Source organism: Mustela erminea, chromosome 2, assembly GCF_009829155.1.
Source record: "Mustela erminea isolate mMusErm1 chromosome 2, mMusErm1.Pri, whole genome shotgun sequence".
Taxonomy (NCBI): domain Eukaryota; kingdom Metazoa; phylum Chordata; class Mammalia; order Carnivora; family Mustelidae; genus Mustela; species Mustela erminea.
In genome coordinates, this window is record NC_045615.1 from 128676522 (window position 1) to 128699014 (window position 22493).

Genomic DNA, 22493 nt, shown 5'->3' on the forward strand with positions numbered 1-22493 from the left:
CTCAAATATTAATAAAAACCTCGGCAACTCCATTGGAACAGCACCATTTTGTAGTTCAGCAATATGAGACTGAAATATTAATTTAAAAAATCTTAACGTAACCTGAACTACAAAATCTCTGAATTACAGAATTCTTTCCTAACTTCCTTCATAACAGTTTGGAACTAGAGTTCACATCCTCTGCAGGGGTTTATTTTAAAGCCCGGAGGAGTGAACTACCATCACACCTGTTAAGGACTCTCTGAGGGCCAGCTATGCACAAATGGTCACCGGAAGGCTTGACGGAAGGTGAGAAGACATAGCCTACAATCTCAAAGAGCTTGGAGCTTACAGAGGAAAGTTTTAGCGGTCAACTTCAATCCAGAAGGAAATGAGATGTGTCGCGTATCCTTTCTTCAGCAAAACAGGGATACGTTACAACTTGCTTTCTCATCTAATGATACAGAGTAGATACTCTGCATCTGTGTACCAAAGTAGCATCCCTCCTCCGGTGTGTGACAGCACCCATCTCCCTCCACCCTCTTCAACACTGAGCACTAACCAGGGAGACCATGTGGACCAGCTGGCCTGGGAGGTCTCGGCTTACAGAGTTTACTGAATGAATGAATGAATAACTATTTACAGTGTCCCTTTTACTCTTAGGAGAGCCTCATTTTGAACAGAAGTTACATCATCATGCTAGTGTTAACATTCATCTTTGCCAACAGAAAAGCAAGAAGTGATCTCTTTATTTTAGTTTCTATTTATGTGATTATTAGTAAGTTTGGCATTTTCCATGTTTCGGGACCACTGCTGCTTTCATGCATTGTAAGGGTTCTGCACCAGATTCCAGTGTTGGGGGGATGGGGGGGACGGGGCACAGTTTCTCCTACACCATCAAGTAATGCTCGGACAACCAATCGGTGTCCTACAATTCAAGTCAAATCTAATTGTATCCACCTAAAGACAACATCAGATCCCACAAGCGGACTGCCCTCCACTTCAGAGGCTGATCACAAGCCCAGATTGCTAGCTGTATTTCTGACCAACTGGCTGTAAGCCAGAGTTCCCCCACCCTACTCTGTGGCTTCCAGATTGGCTCACAGGGTTCAGAAAGCCAATAGATTGCCAGTTTGTCGTGAAGGATATTAAAGGATATAAATCAACAACCAGATGAAGAGATACACAGGACAAGATCCCGGACAAAAGAGCTTCTGTAGAGTTTGGGTCCTGGACACGCACGGGGTCCAGCGGGATGGCATGAGGGAAGTGTTCTGGTTCACAAACCTGGAAGTCCTCTCCTTCTGAGTTTTTATGGAAATTTCATTACACAAGCACTGTGCATTAAATCACTGGCCAGTCACTGATGGTTGAACTCAATCTCCAACCCTTCTCCCCTCTCGGGAGGTGGAGGAAGAGTTCCAACCCTCTAAACCCATGGCTGGCTCCCTGGCAAACCACCCCATCTTTGAATTATCTAGGGGCTTTCCAAAGGTCACCTCATTAACATAAAACAAAAGACCTTTATGGTTCTCATCCCTTAAGAAATTCCAGTAGTTTTATTAGCTCTGTACGAAAAATGGGGACAGGGGAGCCTGGGTGGCTCAGTGGGTTAAGCCTCTGCCTTCGGCTCAGGTCATGATCTCAGGGTCCTGGGATCAAGCCCTGCATCAGGCTCTCTGCTCAGCGGGGAGCCTGCTTCCTCCCTCTCTCTCTCTCCCTGCCTCTCTGACTGCTTGTGATCTCCATCAAATAAATAAATAAAATCTTTAAAAAAAAAAAAAAGGAAAAAAATGGGGACAAACCACATATTTCTTATTATAAATCACAGTATCACACATGGCCACATTATAATCCCTAGTTTGGGAGAGAGTTTAATAATCAAAATTTTAGTTTTTTGTTATTGATAGTGAGCAACTTTTTCATGTCTCTAGGTCAATCAATATGGGAAAAATAAAAATGTTTGTAGATATTTTCCATTAAAAATGGAAATAGCTTTTTTAAGTAACATAGAAAATATATATTCCTACAAATTATATTTTCTTTATTGAATAAAGTCAGTAAGAAATTATGCACTCCTGGGGCACCTGAGTGGCTCAGTCGTTAAGTGTCTGCTTTCGGCTCAGGCCATGGTCCCAGGATCCTAGGATCGAGCCCTGCACCAGGCTCCCTGCTTAGCAGGAAGTCTGCTTCTCCCTCTCCCACTCCCCCTGCTTGTGTTCCCTCTCTTGCTGTGAGTCTCTCTCTCTGTCAAATAAATGAATAAAATCTCTAAAAAAAAATAAAATAAATTTTGCACTCCTTTTAGCTTTGAAGGTTCTGACATGAGGTCTGAATCCTACTAAAAAGTTTGGAGGTTGCTGTTTCCTAAGTTATTATACTCACAGTAATTTAAATATGTTTGTATCTTTAGCCAGCCCTGGGGACAGTGAGATTCAGAGCACTTTACTCCAGTAAAATGCACCTGACATCAAAAGTCACTCTGGAAAAAGTATCAAAAGTATCTGGAAAAACCACGGTACTACAGGGAATTATTTAAATGCGATTCAGTGGTTTCCTGTTAGTCTCAGTACATCTATGATTCCACGTCTACACTACGCTACAGAAGGAAGACCTTAGGACTTTGAATAGAACCACCTCTTTCTAATAAGGAAAGCCAACTGAATTAGACACTGGCTTGCGAGCTAGAGGTTCAGCTAACCGGCTGTCAGTGAGCCTATACCCGAGCATCAAAATCAAACGAATAATTCCACAACACCTAGGTCTAATCTGGCCTCTCTGCGCTGCAGGAAAATTATGAAATCTCAAAGACATTACCTCCTCACACTTTTATTTGCTAAGTAGGGCTCGCCTGATATACTGCTCATATCCAGCATTTGCCTACTTAGCGTTTCCTAAATGCCAAGGAACGGCATACCTGTGAGGTGGGTGAGATTATTACCATTATCCCCACTTTACAGATGGAGAAGCTGAGGCATCAGAGGCTATGACGTCCAAGGTGACACAGCCAACAGGTGACAGACCGGAACTTGAGCACAAGGAGCCTGATTCCAGAACCTACCCTGTGGAGTTACTTCCACATCCTGGGTCCTGTTCTTCTAGAAAGAAGGCCCTGTGAGTTACTGAAGTATTTGACATTAGTAGATTCCAAGCCTCGAGTTATAAATTAAGAATAAAAATCTTGGTTAGAGCTACTGATTCCCTTTTCTTTCCAGTTCTAGACAAACACGCCTTTCATTTTTGGCCTCTGCCACAGTCCCCCAGGGTCTCCAGGAGCCTCCCTTGTTGCAGTTCCTCTGGTAAAAAGGACAGAGGACCCAGCGCCTGTTTCTTAAGTCCTGTCAGAGGGCTGACAGGCTCCCGAGGAAGAAGAGCTGAGTTAACGGAGGGGTCAGTGAGTCAACTTCCAGTCAAAAACAGGAGCGGCCTCAGATCAGGTGCAGCCCAGGGAGAGGCGTGCGGGGGAAAAATAGTTCTCCTTGGGGGCCAGTGACACCAAACCAATGCAAGACCCTCCGGTCCCCACACTGAGTCCTGAGAAGACTAACAAACACGTGTCTCATCTGTACCCATGGCAGGGCCATGGCATTTAGTTTCAAAAACTTTGAAAGAATATCGCAGCAGATGACAGTGAAGTAGGTTTTTAGGCCCCAAATCTCTCAGATGACCTCCATCCGTGTTTTGAAGCTACTCCCCATGAGAAACAGGGCACAGAACTTTTTAAAAACGTGTCCAGCATTTTCACTCCTGTGGCTCAACCAGCGAGGATACTCCACACTTAAGAGTCCGCAGAAGCTATCAGTCACTAACTGACAGTTAACTTCGAAAAAGCAAGGTGTGGACAAGCATCTCTGCCCTCGTTGGAGGACGGGCAAACGAGGCAGTGGTACATACATACGGGTGTTGCATAAGCACATATACGCATAGAATAATCTAGAAAGGATTCAGAGGACACCAGTAGCCATGGCTCCCTCCTGAAAAGGAGCTTTCGAGATTGCAGTGAGGGAGACGGGCTGGAGAGAGGGGTGAACACTTTGCTTTTTTAAAGGCTTATTCTTGGGGCGCCTGGGTGGCTCAGTGGGTTAAAGCCTCTGCCTTTGGCTCAGGTCATGATCCCAGGGTCCTGGGATCAAGCCCCACATCGGGCTCTCTGCTCAGCAGGGACTCTGCTCCCCCCATCCCCCGCCACCTGCCTCTCTGCCTGTTTGTCATCTCTGTCAAATAAATAAATGAAATCTTTAAAAAATAAATAAATAAAGGCTTATTCTTCATCCTGGAGACTTTCATGCTGCTCGAGTATTTTATTGTGTGCCTGTCTTATTTTTCAAATCTTAAAAAAAAAAAAACAACAACAGTAATTCAAGTTCAAACACTTGTAATAACCAATTCACCAGTGACAGTGAGGGGAATGAACCATCAGAAGTCCAAGCTCTGGAACCCACCAGCGGCATGACCTTGAACAACATACATAACCTCCTAGGGCCTCCATATGGGGAGAGGAGGCACGGGGAGCAAGGTCTACATAAGAACTAGAACCCCAGCTCCGAGAAAGCACAGCCCTTGGACGTCCCTCTTCCATCCGTGTCCCTCAGGCCCGGCACCACACCTCGCCCATCGTAGGGCCTCCATAAAGACTTTTAGAAGATGTACCTGAATGAGCAATCACAGCTCCTCCGAGAGCTCCAAGTGTATGATCGTAATCTGCCTGTAAGAACACAGAGCCGCTCGCAGAACTGAACGGAGGCAGGCACAGCTTTGACAACCCAGGGACATCAGCGGGTCCCTGCAGGACATCACAGGAGGCTACGCCTGGTGAAGGCTAATCACGCTATCGTGTTAGCCACTTTGAGTCCCTAGGCTGAGATCGAATGAGGACTCTTTTTTTACTCGGAGAAAGCGAAGCTTCCTCAACTCCAAAGCCACTGGGCATGTGAGCTCCCAGTGGGGATTTCTGCCCATCCAAGCCCGATCAACTGCCTGGCCCTCAGAGCTGGGAAAAAGTCGTCCCTCTGAGCCTCGACACTGACATGTCGGCCCCTCACTCAGCTTTTCTCCTCATCTGGCCAGGTCCTGGGCAGGTGTTGGCTCCCCTCAGCATCCACGCTGGAGGTGGGCTCAGCGGGAGCGACCTTCCACGTGAGAACACAGGCGCCAACCCAAGCAGCGCTCTTCCTCTACAGGAAATCAAGGCAGGTGCCCTGCCTCTGCCTATTCAAAGCAGTTTCTTCTGACCGGTTTCTCTGCCATTGCTCTATAAGAAGAATGCAGCAGATACTGGGGTTTCCATCAACCCAAGATAACCTGCTTTCTAAAAAATGTGTATTTTGCCCTGAAAAAAAAAAAATACAAGCTATGGAGAAAAGTATTAGCCACCGGGGCAAGTTCCTCACCAACCTCTCCTTCCCTGGAGAGTTAACAAAAGAACCACAATGTAAAGCCATGCCAATGATGCAGCCCAACTGCAGGGGAGCCCCCCCTACCAGGGACCTTCCACTATCCCTGATCATGGAGGTCAAAACGGAGGAGGAGGAAAGGAAGGCGCCAAAGGTCAGGGAAGCTGACCTTGTGGCTGGTCATGATACTCAGGATCAGGGAGCATGACCCACAAAAGAGTCTTGGCAGAAAGAGGACTTTGATCCTAGGATGGAGCACCGGCAGAGCAATGTAGTGCAGAAAACCCAGTCCACACTCCTTAACTTCACCGGCCCTCCGACCTGTGCAGCACCAAGAACTCAAGCCGGCAAACCTTCCAGCAGACTGGTCACTCTTCCACCTCCAGTAGGAGGCGATATAGGTATGGATGGGGAAGTCCTCTCAGCACAGGCCCGAATCGCTAAGGGACCCACCAGATATGGATTGTTAACCTGTCGAGAGAATCCAAAGCTCTAATATCCTTAAGAAATGAAAAGGGACTCACAGAACCTCAAGCTGATGTTTGAGGAATGGGCTAATATGTGACTAGGACCACGGAGAATGGGATGAAAATTCTTGGTAATAGTGCATAGTTAGTAAATACTAAGTCTGTACCAAGGACAGATTTAAGAAGGACGTATCTGTGTTACCTCCCTAAAGTCCAACGACAGCCCTATTGTAAAGATGAAGGCCCTCGGTGTGGAGGGGTCGGGTGATTTGCCTCAAACCACTGGTCGTGAGTGACAGAGTTACAAGGAAACCTAAACAGTTTAAAACTCAGTTTTAATCACTATAATAAATTACTAAAATAAGAATTAACAGAATCAGGACACCTGGGTGGCTCAGTTGGTTAAGCATCTGCCTTCGGCTCGGGTCATGATCCCAGGCTCCCAGGATTGAGTCCTGCATCAGGCTCCTTGCTCAGCAGGGAGCCTGCTTCTTCCTCAGCCCGCTGCTCCCCCTGCTTGCGTTGTCTCTTTCTCTCTCTCTCTCTCTGAGAACTAATTAAATAACATCTTTAAGAAAAAAAAAAAAAAAGAATTAACAGAATCACTTCAGGAATAAAACAGTATAAGACAAAAAGCCATGTCTAATATTATTAATTTTTGTTTTGATGTAAATAATACTGTTATGTACATTTCCCAAATCAGTGTTTCAATGAGATCCTACCAGAAGATGCAAAAAAGAGCACATACTTCAGAAATGTGTGATATCAAATGCTTACCACAGCTTTATTTTGAAAAAGTGAAAGACCAATGATCATGAAGACGAGGCAGTAGGATTTGGAGGCTGAAAGCAATTTGATTTATTTAACTTCAAAGAACAAAAGCTTATTCTTCTAAGAAATCAAAACACATTTTCTGTGAGAAAAAAAAAAGAGAAAGAGAGAGAGACCATTTTAACTGCACTGCCAAAATAAATCAGGCAGGGAGCAAGTTAGATCTAACTACAAAAAAGAAGATGGGCCAATGAAACAGGGGGGAAAAAATAAGGGGAAGAAGAAATGCCAAACAAAAGGTTTTGTTTTTTAAAAAGAGAAGGAAAGAGAGAGAAAGAGAAACCCTAAGACTAGTTTCCAGTATCAATCTCTAATTTGAAAAAAGAAAAAAAATAAAAGAAAGAAGCGAAACCCATGAGTAGAGATGATTTTGCATGTCACTATTTAGATCAAGTCTACGCTAAATCCAAACATAAAAGCATTTTTTGCTTTTCGAAAAATACATAACTCTTCGCTTTTCAAAAAATACATAACTCTAAGAACTACCATAGACTACATGAAAGATACATAACCCTCTTGTCTTACTTTATTCGCTATAGTCTAGTCTTCCAATTCAGTCCAGAACGAGAGACATGAGGCCCAGACGGAAGAATGTCACGATTTCTCCAGTTGGAAAATGGAGTCCTGTTAAACACCCCAAACACACTCTTTGGTGGGGCGGGGGTAGGGGGAATGTTAAGATGTCTAACAGGAAAAATTTTGATGAATAAGTTTTCTAAACGCCCATGAATATTTCTTTCCCTTCTTTTTCAGAGTCTGTGCTCTGTTAGGGTCATCAGACATGGCCACTCCGCAGGTCTCAAGCCCAGCAGGCTCTGACCACGGGATCTTCTTTCCCCAGACCCAGGTGAGTGGTCAAGTCTGTGACTCCAGAAGCCAGGCTCTCTGGGATGGACTCTGAACTCTCCCCTTCCTCTTGCCTCTCGTCACTCTGAACACCCATGTTGCTTAAACTCCCTGTGCTTACCACCTCCATTTTCAAAATGGGGTACGCACTAGTCCTACCCATTGCTGTTAAATCACTAGGCAGAATGCGACTTTCGAAGCATGCCAAGTATACAGTAAACCCTCAAGACACAGCAGAGATTATAATTCAATTAATCTATGGCCCAGGAGCATTCATGATAGCCTTCTCTCCACTTCTGAGTTTGTTTGAAAATTTCCATTAAAAAACGTTCATTTTTAATTTCAAAATTAATTACCATCGAAGGCTCAGAAAACACATCCCCTTCTAAGGTCATTCACGAGCTCGCTGTGGATTTTGGAGGGCACAGCACAATGCGGTTACCCTCTACTGAGAGCCAACTACATGCCACACACACTGTTGGCACTTGCCTTCCATCAGTGAGCTTAATATCCTTATGTCATATTCAAGGACACTGGGTGGAAGTGGGCTTAACCGGGTAAAGGGCAATTTCGAGTGGTGAAGCTAGCACGTGAGACCACATCTTCTAGTCAAACGCAAGGTTCTTACAAAATCCTAGTGGATGACTATGTGCTTTGCGGAGAATATCAAATTGTAAATCCGACACAGTCAGGATTTCAGATGATTGAATCCAGTTCTTAGAGTCAGATAAGGAAAAATTTGGACCAAGAAACCCAGCTGAGCAATCCTACTTCTTTTAACCTTCTCAAATCTCAAGTGCTTCTCCCTCTGCGCAGTAGAGGCCCAAACCTGGAGGGCCGAGCCTGACAGAGGATCGCCCTGCACGTGCTGCCTGAGGGACAGCACTGTCTTCCTACATGTGGTCTGCTCCAACGTCCGACACAAGGCTGGGCTGCTGACTTGGAGGCAGACTGTCATCGCAGCCCATAGCTTTCCCTGCCGCTGAGCAGGCTGGGCCTTCTTCACCATACACCTGGGAAGTCAGGTGCTTCTCTTCTCAGGATCAAGGGCCTCATGACTTTAACCAGATTGCTCCTCTTACTTACCAAAGTCACTCCAGATTCTAATCCGGAATCCCTAACGTAGCATCTACTCTGTTCCATAAAACCTTCTGCGATGATGGAAATGTCCTGGATCTGCGCTGTCCAATATGGCGGGCCCTGGCCAACTCTGGCTACTGAACATGTGAAAAGGGCCTAGAACACCTGCAGAACTAAATTGTTAATGTTAATTAACTTAGACTTAAGGAGCCATGGGTGGCTAGTGGCTACCATATTAGACTACAAGCTTCTGGATCACTGGTGGAAATGCCCCCCACTCACGGGTCTAGGGCTGCCTCGTCGTGAGCCTCCTCGGATGAAGAAGAGTACAGGTGGTCTGTAGTCAGAGACCTGGGCTCAAATCAGCTCCTCTTTCCAGCTAAGGGACCTTAACATGTAACTTACCCTTTCCCTTCATTTGTGCTCTCATCTGTAGAACTGGGGTAACAGTGTCCATCCCACTGAGAGACGCTGATAAAGGCAACATGTGAGATTTGTACAGTACAACGCCCAGAAGACTAGAACACTGAGTTGACATCAGTTGCTTTTATTATTACCTTCATCCTCCTCTTTCTTTTCCTAAATCTCTCTCAGTTCCCTTCCCAGGGCACCAGTAACTGGTTAAGAAATCAGAGATAGACTTTTCTGCTCTGTTTCTCTTCTTTAAGGAAAGCCTCTAGTTGGCTCCTCGATGCAGGGGAAGGAGCCCGATCTTCCCAGACGCAAGACTGCAGGAACTAACACTGGAAGCTTAGAACCCCTTGTCTTGCAAAATTCAGGAGCACAAGTCTTCCAGAACACCCTCAACCCCTCTGAGCCTGGGCGGATCATCAGAGACGCTTCCTTGAAAGCCATTCCCCTCGGAATCCACCGCTCCGGCCACCCCTCACTTGACTCTCCAGCCTAGCTTCAGCCTTGCCTCTTTTGGGCACCTTCGAGACTCAGCCGGTGCCACCTCCCCACACCCCATCCTTCCCCCCTTTTGCAACTGTGACCTCTTCTGCCTTCCTGTTCAGGCTCTGACTGTGCCCCTGGAGCTTTCAGAGCCTAATCCCTCCCAAGGCCTCACCCTCACCCTCTTACACATAATAAGAAACATGAAAGGGGTGAACATTCCTCAAGCCAGAACAGAAAGAAAAGAGCAAGATGAAAGCTAAGCCAATATCAAATTATCACAAGCCTTTTTTCTTTTGCAAGCACTATCTTCCAGAATGAAAACTGCCCCACCGAGAAGTATTCATTCGCTTTTGCTTCTTAAATCACTTCAAAATACTTGGTTGGAAGAGTAACAGTCCTAGGAGAGCGATTTTAGAACCCGTGACACATCAAAGAAAACTAGTTTCCAACTGAATTAAACGAAAAAGCCTTGGTTTGCATGTTCCAGCCTTTTTCAAATCACAGGTTTCCCAGAAATGACAAGATTATATTTCATTTGGCCTGCATGGTTTTGTAAAGCATATTTCTTAAGCTGCCAACATTTAAAAACCTGTGGCGATTCCACATTTCTGAAATCTGGATATCCACCTTATTTTGCGTAAGATCCACCGATGCTTCAGAGCCTTCTGCCTTGTGGTAACGCTAGCCCGATGGGCAGGCTGGGGTTTCTAGTTTGCCACAATCCCCACCATGCCACCTTGCGTCTTAAGCAAGCCTCTTTCCTCATCACCATGCCGGCCAGGCCCCTGGAGGTACCCAAGTTTGTGACCTCTTTACCAAAAGCCCTGGACAGACGAGGAATCACCTTCAATCCCCCACAGCCCCACCAGCTCTCGCTTCCCTGCCCCGTCATTCCCACATGCCCACCCACCAGGGAGGCTCTGAGCACCTTCTCCCCACCACGCCCGTCCCACCCCCCATGTCACCCAAACTGCGACTCACCTGCTACTCCATGTCACTTTGGTCTCTCTTCACAGGGGTCACAGGCACCTCCCCATTGACGCTGTCGGTCCCGCTAACGGACATCAAGCTTCTCCGCTCCTTCTGATTTGACTTGTGTTCCACTTTCGTCACTCTAAACCTGAGGGGGTGAAGAGCAGGTGTGGTGGGTTTTGCTTTCCCAGGAAACAAGACTCAAGAGTGAGTCCGAAGTCTAGAGGGTCCCAAACAAATTCAGCCAAAAGGTGGGACATCAATGAAAAACTCCACATTCAATAAGGGGAGGGGGGCATTCCTACCCACAAATGCCCCTGTCCCCTGCCAAACCTTCCAGGTGACTTTCCCTCAACACATCACACACTCTGCTGGATACTTTCTAGAGCATGAAAAATGCATTAAAAAGCATGAGCACTCAAATTTTAAACAGCCTCAGGGTTGTGGTTCCCAACAAGGATATGGATTGACCATCGGTTGTTTTAACCACAGAGGGTGGGCTAAAGGCACAACTAGCTTGTAGTGAGACTGATGCTACCAGAAGGTTCACTTGAGAGCTGCCTTAGTCAAGTGCACCCTCAGACAGTCTTATCTCTGCAGACACACGGCCAGAGGGGCCCCAACTGTGTCCTTTATCAGCATCAGTTGGCAGCAAGGTTTCTCTATGTGTTCGGCTTTTGACTATTTGCTTAAGAAAATAGGGGCTAATTTTCATGAAGGATTTAGGAAAAAGTTCAGGAAGTTAAGGAAGGGATTTTCATGAAGAATTCAAAGAGAAATTAAGGAAATTGACTCAGTTTGACTGAAGTCTTTCATAATAGCTTCTCTCAAGTTCTGGTCTAAAATTCCCTTAAAACGATCTAAAGGATAATACATTCTCCTTCTTCGTCGTCTAAATGAGCTCACCAACCACAAGGAGGAGGGAGCCTCTGAGGAAGTAAAAGAAGGATCAGGGAAGCCGGCCATAAGCAAACGCTCAAGAAAGAGAACTAACTGCATCTGGGCATTGACAAGAGCCATGCTGAATCTCAGCTGAAAATTTCAGCAGATTTTTTTTTTCTAAAGCAAACAAAATACGCTTTGTCTAAACAAGCCCCAGGTTCTCATTACATGCCGCACTCACAAATTCCCATGACTCTGCCTCTTAATAAAACAGTGTGGTCATGAGTTGCAGGCTTCTGCTCTAAGTGGGAAACAGCCCTGCACTCTCCTCGTAGCTTGTGCAATAGAGGCTAACACTCAGTCAGATCAAATTCATAATAATAACAGTAGCCAACAGCAGAGGGCACAGTGAGTGCCAGAAACTGGCCTAAGACCTTCCCGTGAGTCAACTGATTTAATCTTCCCAGCAACCCGGTGAGGTGAGTGTTACATCCTCCTCATGTAAGAAAGGGGGAAACTGGGGCACCTGGGTGGCTCAGTGGGTTAAAGCCTCTGCCTTCAGCTCAGGTCATGATCCCAGGGTCCTGGGATCGAGCCCCGCATTGGGCTCTCTGCTCAGCGGGGAGCCTACTTCCCCCTCTCTCTTTGCTTGCCTCTCTGCCTATTGGTGATTTCTGTCTGTCAAATAAATAAATAAAATCTTTAAAAAAAAGAAAGAAAGAAAGGGGGAAACTGAGGCACAGAACTATGCGAGCAAGTTCAGAAGCAGTCGTGCCAGCACGCAAATGAGGGAGATGCGATGACTCCAGACCCCTCACTCCAGAGCATGTCTGTAGTAAAAGAAGAGCCAATCTGCTCCCCGCACCCAGCTCCAGCACACGCACTTGTAACCACAACCCCCGCTGCTTTCCCAAACGCCGCCTTTGCCAGCTGGTTCCTGCCTGGGACTCAGGATGGCTGCAGCGGACCCTGCAGGAGACCCCCCTGCACCAATGTTCTCCACGCCGTCCAATGGATTCACCCCTGGAAGTGCAAGCGCTCCACACCACAGAGAGGCCCCAAGGCCATGGTAGCCGAGGACTGGGGACAGGGGCACAGGACAGAGGTAACGTGACCAAAGAGAAAGCAGTCGCAGGAATCCATGTAGGCAAGTGAGGTCCAGACAGCAGCCTGGGCACGAAGATGAACTGTGCCCCTTCCAGGCCTCTCCCATCAAACCTCGTAGGAACGGTCTTCCTTGTTCCTTCTCCTTCTGCCGGCAGATGTGGCAGAGCCACAAGAGGGAGAGCACCTGGGCAGCTACTCCAAGAGCCGCCCGCTGGTGTGTCAGTCCGCACAAGCGCAACACAAACTTCTGTGTGAGGTTTGGGCTTTATCGGTTAGAACCCGTGCACCGGCGAGCATCATGGGTCAACCTGACTGGACGAACAGACCCCCAGGGAGCAGGGACCACATTATTTTTGGGTGTCTCTGTGAGCCGTTTCCAAGACAGCTTCATCAGCTCTTAGTCCAAAGACTGAGAAAAGACTGCCCTGGCCAAGTGGGGTGACTGTCATCAAGTCCCTTAAGAAACTGAGCACACAAGAAGGCCCAGGACAGAAGAATTTGGTTTTCTCTTTATTACCTGCCCTCGAACGTCGGCCTCCTGGTTCTTGGGCCTTCAGAATGGGGCTGATGACACCGGCGGCATTCCTGGGTCTCCAGCTTGCAGACAGCCGTTTGTGGAGACCTCTGGCCTTCATAATCACGCAAGCCAACTTCTATGATAAATCTCCTCATATACATATCTATATATATCTATTAGCTCTGTTTCCCGCAGAACCCTAATACCACAAGTTATTAAATTTTTTTTCCTTAATTAATACACTTGACATATGTTCTAGCATAGCCACCTCTCAGGGTTCTTCTGCTGCTGGAAAAATGTAGAACTCAGAGCAGAAGACGTGGAGAAAGACCAGAGCTATAACCGGAACCAGGCTTAGGACATCATACTCTATATTTAACAGGGACACACAAATCCACACAGCCCAGCATGTCCCAGAAACAGCCCCTGTCACACAAACCCAAAGACTCCACAGGGATCTTACCTGCCAACGGAGAGGACCGTGACCTCTCCTTGACGCCTCGTGTGGCCCTGTTTGGACTTGTTGGTGGGTCTTATGAAGTGCCACCGTTTGTGCCTACACCGCTGACACACGTCCCTCTCGACAGCCCCGCCCACCGTGTGCAGATGGTGGCCACAGATGTGCTTCCCCGGGGTGCCTCCTGGTGACAAGGGCCCGGGGCTCACAGGTGGGCTCCCAGGAGTGCTGGGAGTCACTGGGCTAAGGTGGAGAGAAAGGAAAAGGTAGAATTGGTTACTTAAAAAAAGGACTAGTTGAGGCAAGCTCTCCCCTGTGAGGCAAGGAGCGGCTTTAAATCACAGCCCAGCACCTGCCAGGGTCTCTAAACAAACAGATCCCACGAACATACGTGCTTTGAAGAAGAGAAAACATGTAAATTCCACATGAACGATCAAACAATTTAAACTAGGAGATCTGATCCAGGCTGACTACTGCATCAAAGGAAGAAAGCTTTTAAGTCAAGATCTCAAAAGGGACACTCCAGAGATGTTGATGGTGTTGACAACAGTAACAGAAACAGATAACATTCGTATTCTGAGCATTTCATACATGTTAATTCTGCCATGTTTTCAAAACCCATGAGGTTGATATTACGAATTTCCTCATTTTAAAAATGAAAAGTTAACGTAACTCGCCTAAGGTCACGCAGCTAGTAAGTGATGGATCTGAGATCCAAATCGGGAAAGCCTAATTCTAGAAACCATGATCTTAACCACCATGCCACAGTGCCTCAGAAAACAAGAGAGACTGCATTCTTTGACAGCCTGGAAAAAAATCCAGCCAGACCATCCAAAATATAAAAAGCAGACATATATAGGTCAGATGTTCGCCATCTTCGAAAGGCATACCAACACTCCGGTCCACTAGAAAAGGAGGCTTTAAAACAGGACAGGGCTGGCCTGACCAGGAATCAGCCCTCTGACGTGGTGCAGGTGGGCGGAGAGGTGGGGCGGCATGTCCCCACGGAGCCCGAGCCCTGAGCCCTGAGCCCGGGCCAACAGCCCCAGAGGCACACGCAAGTCTCATGACAGCATCAAGCAGCCTTTCTGCTCCCGGAAACCGGCCCACTTGCACTTTTAAAAAGCACTGTGCATGGTAGAGGAGACCGTCTCAAACATCAGCGAGAAGTTTTCCAGTGTTCTTCAGGGATGCTCTTTAGATCGCTAAAATAAAAACACACAGCAGCAGCTTTCTGATACCAAAAAAATGTGAAATTAACACCACACTGTGGAAAGTCATAAGTTTAACAACATTCATTCGACAAACATTTCTCAAGTCCCTAAAACCCAATGACAGGCACTGTCCATCGCCCCAAAATAACGGAGGCCAACAGGCTCAGAGATGAGATGGTCCAAACGCCAGGGAGGCATCTGTGATCAGGGCTGGAATTGTGAGAGAAATCGCAGCTCGCACATCCCTCTGAACCACACTGCCAGAGCTTCCTAGCCTGACCCACCTGCATTCGGAGGGACCTCGACAAAGGGCACGCCTAACACGCCGGTGTGACACACTATAGATTATCTATGATGTGCCTGGTGTACCACCCGCAGAGTAAACAGGGAAAGGTCCAAACTCCTCGCCCTGTCCCTTGGAACAACTTGCCTTCCTGGCCCGTCTTGCTACTATCCGCCGTGTTCTCTGGTGGCCCCAGGCCGAACTCTCTGCTCCACGCTTTTACACTCCGGTGTTTGTGCCCTGGGCTTTCTCCACCTCCAAGCAGTCTCTGCCTATCACGTGTCTGGCTCAGATGGCACTTTGGTGAACCTTCACGGACTTCCCTCTGGCCCCACAAAGCCCTGGGAGCACCTAGTGTTTGCTGTTCCTGAAGCATGGCCATGCCCCCATCATCAGGCTGTGCTCCCCTCATCAGGCCGTGCTCCCCATCATCAGGCCGTGCTCCCCATCATCATAAGGCTTCATGCCCAAGGCTCCTCTTCCCTCCAGCCTAAGCCCTCTGGACTCCAAGATCTGTGAAAGCCCAGCTCTAGCACTGTGCCCAGCACTGAGCAGGCATTCAATAAATGCTCCTTGCTGAAGAAATTAAAAAAAAAAAAAAAAAAAACCTCTCCAGAAATACAGTTCTCTGTAATTCATTAGGAGGGACTATAATCTCAACAGCCCCCCCAAGCCTGATTTTCACTTCATCATCACGATTCATGGAGGTCTTTCAATGCCCCAAGCCCCTTGTGTTCCTTATAATAACCCAAGCAACTGAGTACAACGGTTCTCTCCACGTGGATGGAACTTGAGCCCCGGGTTGTGAGTTAACAGCCCACACAGAGCGGCCAATACATGGCAGAGGGGAGACTCCACCAAGGTTCCCAACTCCAAGTCCAACTCCAAATTCTTTATTGTTTCTCCAACCACAATCCTCAGCCAGGGCTGAATTCACCCAGGGGACCAATGACAATACGCAGGGACATTCTGGGTCGTCACACAGAGTGGGGAAAGAGGACACCAGCATTTAGTGAGCAGGGCCCAGGAACGCTGATAAACATCCCACAGTGTACAGGACAGTTGCCCACAGCTAAGAATTATCTGGCCCAAATGTCAACCAGGCCAAAGCTGGGAAACCTGCTCTAGCAGGTAATCGTAAAAAAAAAAAAAAAGAAAAGAAAAGAAAGAAAAATGTGCCACTAAATGGGGGAGGGGGAGAGATGCACTCACCTTTCAGGGTCTCCCAGGCTGTTATCTGCTACCATTGCCTTTAAAACATCAACATTTGCTAAGGGGGGAAAAAAAAAGAAAGCAAAGGATTAAAATGGAATGAATCACATGAGCAATCACAGACTTATCACATCAGAAAAGCTGTTGGAGGGAAAATAAAGAGTAGAAAAGCTGTTGGGGAAAGATCTGAGGTCCTACAGTTCACAGGGCCCTAGGGTCCCGGAGAAAGGAAGTTTTTCCCAAGGGAAGCCCTAGAAATGGCACCATCTGTGGATAACTTTCACCACGCAGGAATTCGGTACGAGCGACAGAGAATCTACAGATAGGAAAGCGGATCTACCATAGGCCGAGCTTCCTACACATCATTCCAACAGACAGAGAAAACTACTCTTCTTCCCCCTCCGAAACGAAAGGGAAATTTACATGGTACTATGCCCCTGTACTCAGCCCACTTGGTTAAACGAATAGCGAGACATAGGTCTTAAGAGACCTGTATTCTAAGACCTTGCATGAGCCCGGCTGATTAGCCTTAAAGTCTGAATACCCACGTATCATCAAGTCTACCCCACACAGAATCAGGGATGTGAGAAGGTTAATTTTCCAGGTGGGCCATTGGCTTAGCTCATCTGCAGGACCATACAAGACCTTAGCTCTGGCCAGATACCTTACATTTCCAAGAGTTGGTCACACATAGAGGTTACCTAACACGAACTGAATTAAATTAGACTTCCAATGTCAATTTTTAAAAATCCAATATTTTAGGTTGGGGGTAGGCTGTCAACCAAAGCAAACTGAATCCAAGCTTCTTGGGTCCCCACCCCACGCTCTGACCCCACAGACACACATGTTCTTTCTGCCTCTGACAGACTGGTCAGACTCTCAAGGATGAAAGACTGAGTGAGGGTTCCAGCTCCTCTTGGATAGTTAATTGGCAAAGCCAAGTGCTATTACTGACTCCTAACCTTTTCATTGATTTTTTTTAAGTGCTGTTCTCATGAGGAACCACAAATTCTCCAGAGACAGAAGAATAAAAAATCACTATTTGCCATGGGAGCCAACAGCAACATTTCACATTTAACGGCTCAAATGACATCCTTGGAGGAGGAAAATTAAACCTAGTTTCAACGCTACTGCTTTCAGGTATTAACAGTTACAGGTTGACAGAGTGTTTCTCAACTTTTTAAAAATTAAACTTAAGGGTTTTTAAAATGATTTTATTTATTATTTATTTATTTATTTATTTATTAGAGAGCAAGTGAGCACAAGATAGGGGGAGGGGCAGCGAGAGAGGGAGAAGCAGACTCCCCGCTGAGCAGGGAGCCCGATGCGGGGCTCCATCCCAGGACCCTGAGATCATGACCTGAGCTGAAGCCAGATGCCTAACTGACTGAGCCACCCAGGTGCCCCCCAATTTAAGTTTTTTAATTTAAATAATTATTGCCCCGCCCAGGAGCCTTTTGCAACATCTTTTTTCTAATCACCCTCTTATGAAATTATAATACCGCAGATAGAGATCTGTTTGTGTACTACAGGCATACGAAATAATAAGAGTTTCTTTGTCCCCATGATCCATTTCCCCCCCTTCACAACCCTTGCAAGGGCATAGGTTTTTTAAAAAGAAATATTAATATAGCATACCATCTTTTCTAAAAGAAATAGTCTCTTGGCCCTTCATGACTCCCTGTGACGATGTCCAAGCACATTCTCTAACCCAAGTTCTGACCTAAATAAGACTCCTGTGATTACTGAAAAAGTTTTGAAATGAATTGGCAGAATCTTCTCCCATACAGCAAAGGCATGCTACCATCTACAAGACAAACGGAACTACGATCTAGTCATGTCTGTCTTTTTCCCTTTTAATTAATAATAAGGATTCAGAAAATTAATTTTTGTGTAGACAAAAGGTTTAGGGAAGACACAATAATTTGCCAGCTGACACTTATTCTCTGCCATCATTTACTAAACTTCAAGACTGCAGACATTAAAAAGGGAAAACAAAAAAAGGTATGAAAATAAAGACAGTGCCAATAGCACTCGTAAGAATGAGCTTTTTAAAAATGAAAGTTAAATAGTTGCCAGAGAAAACTAATCACCTATAAAACGATGACCTCCCTTAGAAAGATGGGATCAGAAAATGATCAAGGAAGATTATTAAAATATATTAAAATCATTCCTAAAACTGCTTTTTTAAATAGACTCGTGTTGTTTCTTCTATATTCCTGAACCTCACCCTACCTCTTAGAAAAATTTAAAAATGGCCCTTGTTTGCTATGAGTGAATTCTTTAAGTGTAGGCTCAAGTTTCTATGCAAACATCACTCATACCCTCCCTGTCCAAGGAGGTTCGGTATGTGGAGTCATGTGGTTTCCTGGGTCAAGAAAACTTAACCCCACCATTTGGACTTAGACACATGCTTTAATTTGGTTGTAAAATTACTATGAAAGTACAGTCATCTGATTAAGTTCTATTGAATATTATCTCCTCCCTGATTATTACTCACAATTACAATAAACAAGTGTTTCCCGGCACTTGTCAACATTTTGTCCATTGGACTTCCCATCCTGGGTTTCCAGAGAATGGGAGCAGTCAGTTATAGGGCAAGGAAAACCTGTCAAGAACAGGAGAAATTTTCTAGAGGGTAATAATTTCATAAAATGCTTCCTCTCTTCTGTCCTGAATTTCTGCCTGATCCTAGGTATAAAGCAGCGGTCAAATCAGGCAAGAAGAATGCCCTGTTTTTCTCTCCCACCACTCTTCTCTTCAAACATACCCTTGAGGGGTAGTTGGGTGGTACAGTCCATTAAGCATCTGACTTTTAATTTCAGTGCAGGTCATGGTCTCCGGGTCCGAGGATGGAGCCCCAACTCGGGCTACCCACTCAGCAGGGAATCTGTCTGTCTCCCTCACTCTCTGCCCCTCCCCCTGCTTGCATACTCTCTTTCTCTCTCTCAAATACATTTAAAAATGAAATGATTAAAAAAAAAAAAAAAAAGATTCCTTTGCAATCAAAGGCAAATCTCCCAGTCAAGAACTACAGCCACCCCCAAAATCAGAGTGCTGCTGTGTGCCAGCCACTGGCCGAAAGCTTTTTACAGACCTCATCATGTTTGACTCTCCTGACCTCTCTAAGAGTAGACAGAGTCATCATGCCCATTTTACAGATGTAGACACTGAGGCCCTAAAGAGCATAACTGATCAGCCAGCCAGCATGAGAGACCTGGACACAAGCCCTGGTCCGTCTGTCTCTCGGGTGGATGAATTCGACTCTGATGTTCTCCCTCTTACTCTTTCAATGTGCAAGTCTCTACCCAAATGGCTAATAGTTCAGTGCTCCAAGAACGTCAGCATGACCGTGATAGCAAGCTTAGGAGACCTCCTCGGTAATGATCATTTGTAACAGAACGCTTGCCATAAAATAAATTGAGCCCCAAGGTAAGAATTTCACAAAAGAATCCCTCTGCCTGGCGTGACTAACCAGGGGCACTTAGACAGTAACCACAATAGTCTTCATTGTCATCGAAGGACACCGTTTAGGGCCTGGCAGAGAGGCTGGGCTATGGACTTGCAGGTAATTTCCAACCACAGAACTCAAGAAAACCCCAATGACCACCCACACAGTTTTCAATTCAATCTACTTAAAAAGATAAATTAAGGGTAGCACTGTCGCTAATCCGAGCCTTGAGATTAGCAAGAAAATAATCAGTATGCGGGTCAGCTGAAAAATTTATCCCTCAAGAGATTTATATAAACTAACCCGATTTGCAATATTTGAGACATGATATATTTAAGCCATAAACAATGTCACCATGAGTACGGGTGAAGTATTACCCCATCAGCCAAATTAAAAATGCAAAGCAGAAGACTATTCATAAATCACGATTGCAGTTGTTTTTAAATATGTAAATATAGGCAAAGAAAACCTAAATAAACATAGCAAATGGTAATGGCTGGGTTGTATTTCATGTTATTCTTTTTTTTTTTTTTTTTCAGTTTTTAAAAGAAAAGTTATGCTAGGGTGTGCTTACAATTTAAAAAAAAAATGGAAAATTAACACCAACAAGGAGATCTAAATAGATACTAAGTTCGGAGACTGTTAATGACACAGACAAAGGATTTAAAAAGGCATTTGTTCTGTAGAGGCTTGAAGCCTCAAAGCAAACTAGAAAGCTAGGTTATAAACTGGGAAGAGACCCAAGTATGGGTCTAATTCCCCAGCTGTGGTTTCGGCACCGGCCATGTCTGGAGAAGGGTTCCAGTGAGGTCAGATGTCTCCCGGGGGCCAAGGAGAACCAAGGGCCACGGAGAGGATGGGAGCCACTCCCCCAAGCTCGCAGGTGGCTGGGCAAATCACAGGTAGACTAGTGAAAGCATGAACGGGGGAGGGGGAGAGAGAACTGAGGAGCAGAGGAGGGGGAAGGAAGACTGTGCCTTCGGTGTTACTCCAGCGGACCTACCAATCCAGGCAGAGGAAACAAAGAGGACTGCATTAAAATAGAAAAGGGCAGGGGCACCTGGGCGGCACCGTTGGGTAAGTGGCTGCCCTTGGCTCAGGTCATGATCCCAGGACCCTGGGATGGAGCCCTCATCTGGCTCCTTATGCAGTGGGGAGCCTGCTTTCTCCCTCTGCCTGCCATCCCCTCTGCCTGTGCTCTCTCTCCCTCTCTGGCAAGTAAATTTTTAAAAATCTTTTTTTTTTTTAGTGTTCCAAGATTCACTGTTTATGCACCACACCCAGTGCCTCATGCAATACGTGCCCTCCACAATACCCACCACCAATCTTAAAAAAAAAAGAGAAGAGCAGGGACGCCTGGATGGCTCAGTTGGTTAAGCATCTGACTCCTGATCTCAGCTCAGGTCTTGATCTCAGGGTTAGGAATTCAGGCCCTCCATGGAGCTCCACAATGGGCATGGAGCCTACTTTAAAAAAATAATAATAATAATAAATAAATTAAATAAAATAGGAAAAGACAGACCTATTTGCCCATGTGTGTGGGTGGTGAGGAAATTCTATACTAGGATGTAATTGGGTCATACTAGTATGTATGGGACTAGTATGTAATATGGGACAGCATACTAGTCCCAGACGGTCAGACACTTCTCTGCCTCCCTGAAGAGAAGGGGTCTGCTGCAGGCGCCTCCCTGTCATACTCCATACTCCGGCGGTACAAGCTCTGGGCCTCTGTTTCCTCATCTGCAAAATGGGATGCTCAAAGGACCTACCTACCTCCAGAACATGGTTCTGAGAATTAGTGAGTTAAAGCTTAAGGAGTTTTATCAACTATCCCAGCGGTAGGCATTATCACTTTAAAAGTTAGAAGTTTCCCATCCCTCCTTCCTGATAAAAGGAAAGAGGAAGTGACAGCAAGTGGCTAAGCACGGCCTTTGGAGTCAGATGCGCAAGTTCAAATCTCAGCTCTGCCCCTGCCAGCATGTGGTGCTGGCAAGTCAGTTAAGCACGGTGGGTCTCTCGGTTTCTCAAAGGCAAAATGGGAAGGAAGTATCTGAACCATGAGGTGGTTAGTGCCTAGAAAGCCCTGAGAACAGGCCTGGCACACAGCAAACAGTGCATACTGGGAAGCTGTACGTCAGAACTCCAACCCCGGGGCGCCTGGGTGTCTCAGTCGGTTAAGCGTCTGTCTTTGGCTCAGGTCATGATCTCGGGGGTCATGGGATCGAACCCTGCATTGAGCTCTTAGCTCAGCAGGGAATCTGCTTCTCCCTCTGTCCCCTTCCCCCAACTCATGCACTCTCTCTCGCTAATAAATAAATAAAATCCTAGAAGGAAAAAGAAGAACTTGAACCCCTGCAAAGTTTTCAAGGTTTACTTATTTCTGATGCAACGGTCAGTAGCCCACCTCAGCCCCACACTCACTAACTTGGCAGCTGCTCCAGCTCTTAGAGGTTCTGAGCCCTGAGGCTATTGGAGATGCAGGCAAGGAGCCCCACACACTCCAGCAGCCACTGAGGGCCTTGCCCTGTGCCCCTCTGTAATGGTATCCTCCTCAGCTAACAGCCAGTATTTATCTGATCAGGATTCAGTTCATCCTCCCTTTCAGAAGACAAGAGTTCAGAGTACATTCCAGAGAGAAAAATGCTTCCGTTCACAAAGTTATACCTTTTAAAAGTCTGAACACTTCAGAAAAGATCAGGGAACAGGCAAATCTATTATACTAAGCCTTTGAATGGAGGATGTCACAATAGTGCAATGAGGTAACATTACTTATTACCTTCCTTTTACAGAGGAGGAAATGGAGACCCCATGAGGTAAAATGACTTTCCCCAAATCAAGGTGAGGCCAGGATTAGAAGGTGAACCTCCTGGGCTGGCTTTCTGCAAACACCCACACCCACTGACTC

The 22493-nt window shown here is 46.2% G+C and overlaps 1 protein-coding gene across 1 annotated transcript in view; it reads right to left on the bottom strand.

The window, feature by feature from the left end:
* RELL1 (RELT like 1) overlaps window positions 1-22493 on the bottom strand; it is a 63628-nt gene that overhangs the window by 7128 nt on the left and 34007 nt on the right. The window contains 3 exon segments of the mRNA XM_032334066.1: window positions 10475-10613; window positions 13435-13671; window positions 16138-16195. Coding sequence (XP_032189957.1) covers window positions 10478-10613; window positions 13435-13671; window positions 16138-16195 — 431 coding nt within the window. The 3' untranslated portion in view covers window positions 10475-10477.